General features: G+C 34.9%; 1 protein-coding gene across 1 annotated transcript in view; it reads left to right on the plus strand.

Annotated features, from left to right (window-relative positions):
• The first annotated feature begins 933 nt into the window (after positions 1–933).
• The window catches only part of GRIK2 (glutamate ionotropic receptor kainate type subunit 2), a 249,350-nt gene continuing 237,762 nt past the window's right edge, over positions 934–12,521 (plus strand). The window contains exons 1-2 of the mRNA XM_063389712.1: positions 934–2,416; positions 6,292–6,549. Of these exons, the coding sequence (XP_063245782.1) occupies positions 2,170–2,416; positions 6,292–6,549 (505 nt within the window). The 5' untranslated portion in view covers positions 934–2,169. The remainder of the gene's footprint in view (positions 2,417–6,291; positions 6,550–12,521) is intronic.

Below are 12,521 nucleotides of genomic sequence, written 5' to 3' on the forward strand. Positions count from 1 at the left end.
TATATCTGCCCTCCAGATGCCTTGAGGAAAGCCTACAAAGTCTATTTTAATTTTAATTTTGTTTGTGGAAATGTCTTTTTTATTGTCTCTGAATATCTATGCTTATCATTTAACTAATTTTTAGATTTCTGCAGCAACTAAAAAATATTTTCCCCAAATCAAAATGCTATCCTCCTATATGTCACCATTTGAATTGCAATATTTAGGATCTGTAAGTCTTGGCAGCACAAAACCTTGTCTATTAGAAGCTTTTTCCCTGAACAGAGCACTCCATTAACTTCAAAAGCAGTAGGTTGCTTTTCATGTTCATATCACATTATTGTGCAAATAAACATGGTCTTTTTTTGAGTTTTAAAGTGTACTAGGCTTATATATTTACTGAATACTATCTAGGTTTCTTTAGCTTTAGCTCCTACTGTTTGTTAATACTGGTTACTGACTGTATACATATATACATATATATATATTTTCTATGCTCAATCAGTTTGGATTTCCCTAGATATTTAATTTTTTCTTAAGAGTGCGCCTTTCCCATCATTGCCTCTTTTCCAGTTTGAAATGACTAATGCTTAAATAATTATTAGTCACATCTTATCTCAGTGGCTAAGGCTTGTGCTTTTAAAGTAATATTATATGAGCATCTGCTCCCATGGCTCTTGCCAGAAATTAAAAGGCTGATCTACAGGAAAAAAAGGTTAACACCTCAATTTTGTAGTGAGAAATGGGTTTCAAGAGGAAGAAGATTTGCAAAATCAAAAAGCCTTTCATATTTAATACTACCAGTAAATAGTAAATACACAACTTTTGCTTTACCAACAGTTTATCTGCTTGGTTACTCACAAGACTGTTTACAAACTGACTACAATTTTTGAAGTTTATTTTGGTCCAGTCACTGGATATTCAGATTCTGAGAGCTTCTTGCTGAGAAAGTAACAGTGTTGAATAAATGTTTTTAGACAGTAGAAATTCAGCTAGAAACATTACTTTGGAAATGAATAAATACAATTGAGGAGAGAGTGAATGAGTAACATTTCTTTTAGAGGCACAATACCTAGCTTGTGATTAGTGATCCTGTGATGATGGTCATTGCCTGTCCATTAGTATTGACAGGTCTCTGTTCAGATGAGGGCTGAAGGGACCATAAGGATTCTGGTCATTTTTCTGAGGCAGTCCATGTCACCACACTAAGCATATCTTCAAATTACTTTTATTGTCACAGTATCCTTGGCCTTTCCAGATCCAAATATAAATTATGTTACCCCAAAGCATGTATAAATTTACATTCTATGAACAATGATATCTCATTAATGAGAAAGGTTGAAGCACAGCACTGTCTCATAAACATGTGAGAACACTCAAAAGTGTTCAAGAAAATGTTTATTATTTGGGGCACGTCCTACTCTGGTAGCATGCCTTATTTGGGGATGTTTGCATTGCAGGATAGAGGTTATGCAGGATACAGTTTCTTGGATTCCTGTATTTACTGAGAATGAAGTTAGCATCTACATGCAGTTCAGGGCAAAGAGCAAAATCTGAACTTTCTGCTCCACATGTTTATCAGTTCAGGCAAACAGTTACGCTAAAATATCTCTACATTTTAATTTCTGGAGGCAATTTGAGGCATCCCAGTTCTGTGCTCCTTTGTATGTTGTATTTTCGGTGAACTGTAGAGTTCATTATTAATGAATCATCATTACAAGTAGAAAACAAGAATCCATAACTGTCCCTTCAGCCTGACACACACACACACACATTTGTCGTGAAAAATCTGGAAGGGACAAATGTATTCATTTCAAGTTTAACTATATAAAATAGTAACACTAGTGATAGTAGCTATGTAATAATTAAATATACTTCATCCCTTATACTTCATACCTCTTCTATTTTGCTTCTAAATTTTGTGGTTAATATATAATGCTATGCTGCTCTTTTTTTTTTTTTTTTTTTTTTTTTTTTTTTTTTTTTTTTTTTTTTTTTATTTTTATTTTATTTTATTCACAATACTAAAATGAGTATTGAATGGAAAAAAGCAACAGACTTCCCTTAAGGTAAGTTCTAATTCCTGCTGGTTTATTTATTTCCTGACTCAAAGCTCATCCAAATCATGAGTTGCACTGGATCAGGTTTATGAAATTAAATATTTCAGGCTGATGAATCTTTTCCAAAAGGATGATTAAAGATGTTATTTTATGCCCTTTTTTGCTTACTAGTGTATTTTTTTGTTCTTTTGTCTTTGTCTCTGTACCAGGAGGCATTTTTGAGTGTGTGGAATCTGGTCCAATGGGAGCAGAAGAATTAGCCTTCAGATTTGCTGTGAACACAATCAACAGAAACAGAACTCTTCTGCCAAACACCACATTAACATACGACACACAAAAGATAAATCTCTATGACAGTTTTGAAGCATCCAAAAAAGGTAACCTTTTGAATATTTAGGTTTTTTAATGAAAAACTAAGTCTCACTTAGTTTACTTACCAGAAAAAATATGTATCCAATGAAGCCATATGCAATGAGACTGACATTATTGTCATTGACATTAAAGAGTTGCTTTATTAAAGGTTGTGATGGTAACTGCTTGACAATTACATTACCACCTTTGCTCCCACTAACCCTGTCTAAGAGCTACTCCCTTAAATATTTAAAAACTGAAATTAATTTTGCTGAACATTGTGACTAGGTTTTTTCTGAGACCAGCTCCTTTGGAGTGAGAAATCTCATTATCTCCAATATTTATCCAGCAAAATGCCGAGTTCCCCCAAATTCTACTGAACCCGTGATTCAATTTTAAGCATTCAATCACTTCAAGTACATTTTCACAAATGCCTTTATATAGTTAAACATGGACTATGGAAGTAGTAGTTGTTATTTTGTGCATCTTATACCAGCATGGCATAAAAGTAAACCTAAATATTAAGTCTGTGCTTAAGACTATCACTGTCAGATACATGTTTCGGTCTCAGTTAAGCTCTTCTCTCCTAACTAGAAATTGTATATTTGCAGAAGAATTAAGAGTAAAAATAAACATGAACATTTGAACATTTTTTCCAAATTTTAAAATCTTTGATTTTAAAAAAAAATATTCAGATTTTCAGATTACTTTCTCTTTAAGTCAGGGACAACAGGCACAGGTTTCTGCATCATTGCTGTATCCTAGAAAGTGCAAACACCAAAATTTTCAGTAAGTATTTACAAAAGAAAGTACAAAGCCTCATGTCAGAGCCCAGTAAGACTGAATTTTGCACTGTATTACATGTTATTTAAAAACATTTTTTTATAAATTGAGTAGCTAATTTCATATGACTGCTACATGTAACAAGACAATAAGAAGGGTGAAAGAATTGGAGGTTGGGCTCTGTTTCTTATGGCAGGTTTCTAGCCTAAATATGCCAAGTGTTCTGGTCCAAACATGTCTCTCCCAAGCATTAAAGATGAAAAGCTGTATACAATAAGGGATTTTTGGTGTTATAGTGGGCTAAGAAGAGCAAAAACACTTGATACAACATTAGAAGTTATACATAAGGGAAAGCTCCTGTGTCATGATTAATGTACATCGAAATCATCTTAAAAGTGGAATTTAATACTAATTAAATGTTCATTTTGGAACTAAGGGGAAATTTTTACCACTTTTACTACAACAGATTGAGAGATAATCTTGCTAACCTGTTTTATCTGTTTATTTGACAAATAAATAATTCAAATATAGAATCTTGTAGGTGTGAAAAGAGAGTATCCTTATTTGCACAGAAATACACACAGTTTGATCTTTGAAAGATGATTATGAAAAATTTTCATGAAAATTGGTCATTTTTCATTTATGAAAAAGTTATAGGCTATATGTTTATGCCTAGCAAGATGATTTGTTTGCAGAGTAGCATGTATGGTAGAAGAAAGAGGCAAAAATACACTTTTAATAGGATATCTTTGAGTTGTTACTCTAGTGTTTTGGATGATGGATTAAACCAGCTTTTTGAGAGAGACTACTCTTTCCTTTCAATCTCAACTAACAGTGAATAAAAGGGCTGAATCTTAGTTCTGTTTCTTTCGTTCTCCTTTCCTTCTCACTTTCCAAATTCAACTGCTACCTGACTCCTGCATATGCTGACCTGTGAAATCTAATGGGACAGAGAAATTTCTCCTCAGATCTTTAATTTTTTCCTGAGAAAATGCAACTACTTTTAGTCCTAACCTGGGGTTTGCTAGCCTGAATATGATGTTGCTAATTCTTGTTAGACTATAACAGCTGAAGTTAGAATGGCAACATGCTGTTGATTAGACATATTGAGTAGATTGCATTTTTCCCACTCCCATCTTGGATGAGAATGCAACACTTTATTTGTAACTGCTCAGGCCATATCAAAATCTGTGTAATCTTCTAGTACTAATAGCTTTTTGCATCATCAATACACAATACAGACAACTGCATTTGTGCTCGCAGGTGTTCTAGTTCAGAATCAAAGGCTAAAGGTTAGCACAAAATGGTTCATTTTATTATGATGGATCCGAAGCAGAATTTTAACAATGAAGTTTAAGCATTTGACTCATTTTTGTGGTTCATTATCATGTCCATTAGTGAGCAGGCAGGCACTGCATCAAAAATAGCCTGTTTAGACCTCTTATTAACACATACTTTTGAAGTTGAATATAGATGAAATATTAATGGCTTTTTAAAGGTATTATATGAATAAGCAACCTGAAGGCAAGATATTTCCAAGCTACTGTTTCAGTGAAGCATAATGTAAATGCAACAAAATATTCCTCAGTGTTCTAGGAAATTTGTATGCGTGTGATAGAGCCGGTGCCATATTAAATCACGTGTGAAAGCATTGCATTATTCAAATCTCAGAAAGAGGAAAAAAAAGAAAGTCCATTGAAAAGCCATCTGGTAGCTATTGCTGTTGTTAGTGATCCCATTTACTGACATTTGCATAAAGCTTGTTGATTACTCTTAAGAAGGGCAATATTAGCATAAATGTTTTTTTATTGAGCTAGTCATTTAGGCAACACACCGAATAGCAATGAAGATCCTGTGTGTCTGACAAGTTTATTTAAACCACCGGTGTTCTGCAGCAATAAAAAGGTGTGCCAGCACAGATTCTGGAATGCACTTGAAAGACTTAGCGATATTTTCATCAAGTTGAAAAGAATGTGCACAACAATTAATTTTGAATTGACGAGAAAAGCAATGCAGCAAGATGTGTTTCTACTGCTTGTTTCCTCAGCCACCAGGAACATTGATGGTGGAGTAACAGAATTAATCAAACCCCATATAAATGCTCATGTCTAGTTTGGTTTTCATTACTTCTCTCTACCAAATGAGTTGTTTGCCTACAAGACAGTCTTTTTCATAGAGCTGCATACTTGTAAAAGTTATGCCTGTGTTAGTGAATGACACGAGAGCAGGGCATTGGCTGAAACTCTGGTCTTCAGTACTATTTTTTCCTGCCTTCTTTTTGGCATGTCCTAACAAATATTCAACAAGATGATACTGGAATATGCTGTGGGAGATGATACAAACCAGACACTGCTAATGAACAGTACAGATAGGGTCACCCTGTATCAGAAAACAGGAAGCTGAATACAGCAGTATCATGTTAGTGACTCTCAGGGCCAGCTTTATATACTCATACAAGTATAGCAAAACTGAGCATTTCCAGTTCTTAAGAAGGGACGCTTAATTTTTTTTCACTAACAGACAGCAATTTAATTTTAGAGAAAATGTTGGTCCTTAAATTATACCAGCCAACATGCCATGTATTTCAGATACAGAAATTCAAATGTCCATTTTAATGAAATTAACTCTGTGCATGATAATTAACTGTGAGCTACTTCACATGTAAAATTTTTGAGTAATTAGGACCTCAGTAGAAATAGTGTTGATTGATTGAGGAAGATGTTATCACTTAAAACCACCTTGATTAGGATACTGTCCTATTGGACCCTTTTCCAAATGTAAGATGTAGCTAAGCACATATCTGTTTTATTTGTCGGTACTTTTAAAAAGACACACAGTTGCTGACCTTTGTCACTTCCTCTGACATAGAAATGTTTAATAAACATAGCTGAGAACTATTGAGATGCTAAGAGTCAATATTCATCAGTTTCTAATGAAAGCTTGGAAGCGTATTCTGAAGCTGAAATGTGTAAGTGCAAGTGTTACACAAGAAGGGAGCTCTGTCAGTACGACAGTCATATTTCATGGAGTGCCTTTTGTTTAATATGAATTGTGCAATACCTTCTGGCACACTGCCCTTTTTCCTCTCATCACTGACAGACTTCTGTCTCCTCTTCAGCCTGCGATCAGCTGTCCCTTGGGGTGGCAGCCATCTTCGGGCCATCCCACAGCTCCTCAGCCAACGCCGTGCAATCCATCTGCAACGCTTTGGGGGTTCCACACATCCAGACCCGCTGGAAACATCAGGTGTCAGACAACAAGGACTCCTTCTATGTCAGCCTCTATCCGGATTTCTCTTCACTCAGCCGAGCCATCCTCGACCTTGTGCAGTTCTTCAAGTGGAAAACAGTCACTGTTGTTTATGATGACAGCACTGGTAAGGCCAAAGCATCAGACTGTGTGCAGATCTATTCACATACAAAGAGAGAGGGAGGAAGGGTGTCACTACTCATATTTCATAATTTAAGAAATCATTAATAATTTGCAAGAATTTTACTGGTGAGGCAGTGTATCACAAATAATGTGGACTTACTAGCATAAGTATTCTCATAAGTATGCTTCAGTTGCTGAATTCTGAGTGTTTGAGCTCACAGCTGTCAATAAATTGGTCACACTTTGTCTGTGTTTTCTGCAGTGTCTTATCAGTTGCTAACAGCTATGTCTTTTGATTTTACTTAGAACTTAAACTTGGAAGAAAAATATGGTAACTTGAAGGATACACTAGTGTGCCCAGTAAAGCAGAAAGGCTAAATTCTGGTGCTGCTTCTGGTGTTGGTTGAGTTCAAAAGCAGATGTCATATTTGTTTGGAATTTTAGTATCTGATTTTTCAGACAGAAGTGAAGAAAGTGCCCTATTTTCAGCTCCTAGCAATTGAAACAAAAAGAAGTTTGGAGGCTCTTTTTGCAAATTTTTTATGAGTTAAAAACAAACTCCTGACTTTCCAGCAGAAATATACTAGGTTATTACCTTTCCTTTAGTCACCCTAAATTTTTTTTTTTTGCCTTCCAGTTTCCCCTTGACAGTGGCATCTTTGAAAAATGCTGTAATACTTAAACTTCATTTGAGGTCTGGTGGCGGTTAGAAATAAGACCTTGGTTAAGAGGAAGATATTACTGTAATGGAAGGTATAAGGAGGGTATTTGGCTAAAGAAGATATATTAAATCTTACTGGAAATGCTGGTAACTTCTTCCATGCTAAGTGACCGGTCATTGTCAGGAAAAGAGCATAGTGAGCCTCAAATTCTTCTCATGGTTCATTGAACCAGAAGGCTGCTGATGTGCTCATTACATGGTGCTACTCTCTAGCCAAATCTGAAATGAAATAATATAAAATAAGATCAAGAAACAACGTGAGGCTACCTGTAGGGAAGATTAACTCTGCTGGATGAACAGCAGTTACTACAGCAGGACAGAACACCTGCTTGCTGTTCAAGCCCAGATAAGATGCATGTGTAGCTACCAAAAGGTGAGGAGGGAGCAGAGAAGATGGTGGATAAAAGTCTTTATAACAGATATTTTTCATTATGTCTTTTAAAAAAATGCAAGGCAGTGATATTTAGAGGCTGTCTCACAACAGTTTGTTGGTTTATGCTACCAAAAGTCACAGATTATCAAACTTTTGATTTAAGCTTTAAAAATCAAACTTTAGCTTTATAGACTTAAGGCAAGCAATATGCAGCTTGTTTTTTTTCTCTTCCTTTTTTTCCCTAAGTTTTGTTTGTATTTTTTGTTCTGAAATAGGAAAGGAAGCTAAAGCCTCAAATTTTAACCATATGATGGTAGAATGATGTGAGTTGTGGTGGCAAAATTATTGATTTAGCTTTGTGTAAATTTGAAATATTTCACCTTGATTAAAATGATTTGGAGTCTAGCTATTTCTTCAAGAACAGGTGACCTCTTAAAACAGTCAATTCAGTTAGAAAATTCATGTTTTGCTCAATAATTAATTTTTTCTGTCCAAAAAAAGTTAACCAAAAAAAATTTTTGTATTTAATGATCTCTCCATGTCCAGAGATATGTTGTTGGTAGCCTTGATAGACCTGATCTCAATAAAGCATGTTTTGAAGGCAGGACATAAACAGAAATGGGAATGAAAATGAAAAAGGAAGTTTTTTTGTAAATATTATGATATACTTGTTCTACGTTTTATTACTGTTAATATTGAAGAGAGAAAAAAACCCAAACATAAACTCTTTTAGAATAATTTTTAAATAAATTTCACAATGAATTAGTAGATTGAGTTATTTAGTCTATTTGAAAAGTATATAGAATTATTCCAGGATATATCTTTAAAATTAGACCTCTTTCTGGAATGGCCAGGTCCTTAATATTATAATACTGGTTGTTCCCATGGAAAAACAGTAATCTCATCTACACAACATCCTTTTTGTTTTTCCCTTGAAATCATATTCTGTCTGGAGAGGCAGAAAAAAATTAATCAGTTTTAAGAAGACTATACTATCTATTTTATTTATTTATTTATTTATTTATTTTTAATTTTTTTATTTTTGATGCTTTCTGTAAGTGAATTTAAATTCTACTTTTTAAAGACTGTCAAATTCTCTTTGTTAGTAGCATCTCCTATGGATAATTCCAGGACTCCAAAAGCAAATGACACTGCTGGGAAGTCCACAGGATCACTTGCCTTTGGAGTACATACAGGAACAACTCTTAGCTATGAGAAACTATCAGTCTTGAAGAAGCAGATTTTATATCTGCTGGAGTTCAAGCGCAGACTGGTGGGTTTTGAGGCAGGGGGAAAGGAACCTTTTGAAAGGAAGTAGTTGCTTGACCTTAGGAGGAGGTTCTCTCCTGTCACAGCATAAGACAAATATTTAGTTGTGAGTTTAGGACTGGAGCTGAATATGATGCTTCAACTAAGATCTAGAAATTGTATTTTATGACTTGTGCCATTTAAGACTTAATTTCAAATCATTAAAATGAAGGACATGAAGAAAAAATATTTATCACTGTTTACGTCCCATTTGATCTCCGAATCCTTAATGTAAGATGGATATAATTCTTAATTCCGTTATCCTTTGTTTCTCTGTTAATCACCAACATTTTACACTCCTTTATTGAATGGTTGTTCAGGATGATACCATATGCCTTTTTTTAATGATGATTTTAGAGCTATGGATTTCCTTTACTTGAATGGACAGTTCTCCAGAGGGCATCCTGGTCAAGACAGTAATATATTGGTATAGCAGCTACAGTGATAATTTAACTCCTAAAACTAGTATTTTTTGGGAGATTCATATTATCTTTATGTATTTTTATTATTATTGTAAACATGGATACAAAGGGAGTTAATACTTTTATTCTAAAGAGGAAGTAAAAGTATAAAGCATGCATAAACTGGGTCTAATTACTTCTCCAATAAATTATGAGGGCCTTCCCATATGTCCAAGTCCTGCAAGACTGTGGTTTTACTCTGAGGGAAAGCATGATTTTGTGTATCTACTTAACTATTATATTTCTAAAAATGTGTTTAATTTCTAAATGTTAATTTCTAAATTTCTAAAAGTGTTGTTAAATTTTAGGGATCAGTTGTATGAATTTTCTAAGGAATTGTTAAAGTTTTGTAATAGTAAAGGAGATATACCTCATCTGCTTCAGAGCTAAAAAAATAGTGTCCATGTTCTCCAACTCCTCATTGTGGGATATATCTTCTAGAGTAAAAACAAATGGTAAAAGCTGTGTGGTTATTTGACCCCCTGCAGCCAGTAAAAGCCCATGTTAACTCTAGTGTCACTCCCAGAGGTATGCTAGAGGCCAATACTCCAAGTGCACAGTTCAGCTGCCCCTGGACAGCACCATCATGTCCAACTCTACTCAATGCCTCCTGTTTGTACCTTACATGAAGGAAAGCCATTTATGTGACTGACCCATGTAAGTGTAGATGCAGTGTCCCATACTGGCTTTTTGTGCCTTTCAATGCACAGAGTAGCTGCCTTCAAAACTTTAATATGAGGTGTCCCTGCCTCTGAGGGCAGGATTCTAACTAGATGATGTTTAAGGTTCCTTCCAACCCAAACTATTTTATGATTCTATGAGATGTATAAAATAGATATTTGTATTTGGTCTGTGTCTATTTTGATTTGAGATTGGGTGCTATGAAGGTGGTACAGAGGAATTCAGTTCTTGTTTGGAGTCCAGTTTGAAATAAGAGAGAAAGTTTGGAATCCCAGTCTCCCTTTGTAATAATCTAAGAGAATACTACTTAGAACAGTCAGAGAGAAAAGTTTGCTGTCTCTCTCACTGAAGCATTCTCCCTATATTCTCAGAGAAGGAATAGCTGTACATCTTACTCCTAATTTGAGAAAAGGCATAAGTTGTTTTTAATGCACTATGGGTAGCAACTAGACCCTGCCCCACGCTTTATGGTGCAGAAGTGGTTAAGTCAGGGAAGATGAATCTATGCAGTCCAACTATTGCTCCTCACGTCACACTGAGCCTCAGAACACTGGTTTGTTCTGTGCTGACCAGACTTGTCTCATGTTCAGGAACCTGTAATGAAGAATGCAAGACAGCCTGCCACAGGAGAAAGTAGAGGTTGTGCCATACTGAAATAGGTACAGAGAGACTTCTGGAGGCATATGATGAGTAACAGTGGAGTGAGCAAAGATCAGATTGGGTACAGTGTAATAAGGAAGACTCAAGAGTGTACAGATAAGATGAAGTAGATTAATAAACTAGAAGGATTAATTCTACCTTGACTCGGTAAGAAGAGATCCACTGTTTTACAGTGGGGGTATGGTAATAGAAATAAAAATGAACATAGAATGAACAAAGGTTTTAATATTATAATAAGGCCTCTGCCCTGGTAGTATTTTATGGAGTAGGTATTGTGGCACTAAATAGATGAGTTTTTCCTTTCAGGGAATTAGAAATGTATGAATCCTTTTTTTGTGGATCTCTGTTTTAATAGTCCTGCTCTCAGTTTCATGGGGTTTTTTTCCATTAAATAATAACTACTTTCTGCTTCCTTCTATGATTTAATTTCCTTATTTTTCTATCTCTCAAGACTTTTTTTTTTAAATATAGTCCATCTGTTGTACAGGCAAAAATTGTAATGGGGCTCTAAAACTTTTTTCTTGCTAAAACAGATAAAAACAGATAAATATTGGTTCTTTTGATAATTTTAAATAAAAAACATATTACTTTAAACTAGAATTTCATGTTAAAAAACAAATACAGAAACAAAAAAACCCACGCAGCAATCACCACCCCCCCAAAAAACCCCACAGTCCAAAACAACCAAACCAAACCAACTCAAATCCAAAAAACCTCCCAGCAGGATGTAATGAGAGGCTGGTTACTTTTTTTTCCTCTTGAAGTAATTTATGGTCTCTTTGTTAATTAAATTCCACTAAACTGTCCCTGGACACTAATTAAGTCCTTTCAGATTTACAGATTTGCTACAGTCAATTGTCTTTAAGAAAGAAAAGCAGAAAAATGACAGTATGTTCGTCAACTGCATGTCCTAATGGATTTAACTGGTTTCAAAACAGTAACTTAATTTCAAGTATATATTCTAATCTCTGTGCTAAAGAAAACAGACTATAACAATTGTAAATAAGTTTGTGACTCTCAGACAATTTAAAAAAAAGGAGAAAAATGCATGAATAATTAGATGACAGGCTTTTAAATTATAATGACACTTGTATAGAGATCAATATATTGATTCTTTTATATATCAACAGAACAAGTTGATATAAACAGGGTTCTGGATATCTTTTCTTAATTAACTTTTGTTTTGGTCTTGAGTGAATGAGTATAAACACCAAAAATCTGTTACATCTATGAACAGAAGCCAAAGTAAATGCTGAAAAATTATTTCAGAAATAATGTTCTGTGTTGGTCTTTAGTACTAAATCCTATGCTTTAACTGAAATGAAGGAAGTTGAAAGATGTCATTGTGTTGATATACTCACTCTAGTATGCAGGTCCCATTGATTTGTAATAAGATGACAATTTCTTTCTTGGGACCAGTATTTAAATTCCCATTATATAATCCCACTGTATTTGGTGTCATTTTGGCCTCACCTTGATTTTGTGTGCAGTTCTGGCCCCCACAGTTTAAAAATATTATTAAGGTACTTGCATGTGTCCTGTGTAGGCCAACAAAGGTGGTGAAAGGGCTGGAAGGCATGATGTCCTATCAGGACTGTGGGCTTATGTAGTTTGGAGAAAAAAAAGCCTGGAGGGTGACCTCATTGCTCTCTGCAGTCTCCTGAGGAGGAGAAGCAGAGAGGTGCTAACCTTGTCTTCCTGATATCCAGTGACAGAACATGTGGGAATGGCTCAAATTTTCATCGGGGTAGGTGCAGACTTGAAATTAGGAA

This window comes from Prinia subflava, chromosome 2 (assembly GCF_021018805.1).
Source record: "Prinia subflava isolate CZ2003 ecotype Zambia chromosome 2, Cam_Psub_1.2, whole genome shotgun sequence".
Taxonomy (NCBI): Eukaryota; Metazoa; Chordata; class Aves; order Passeriformes; family Cisticolidae; genus Prinia; species Prinia subflava.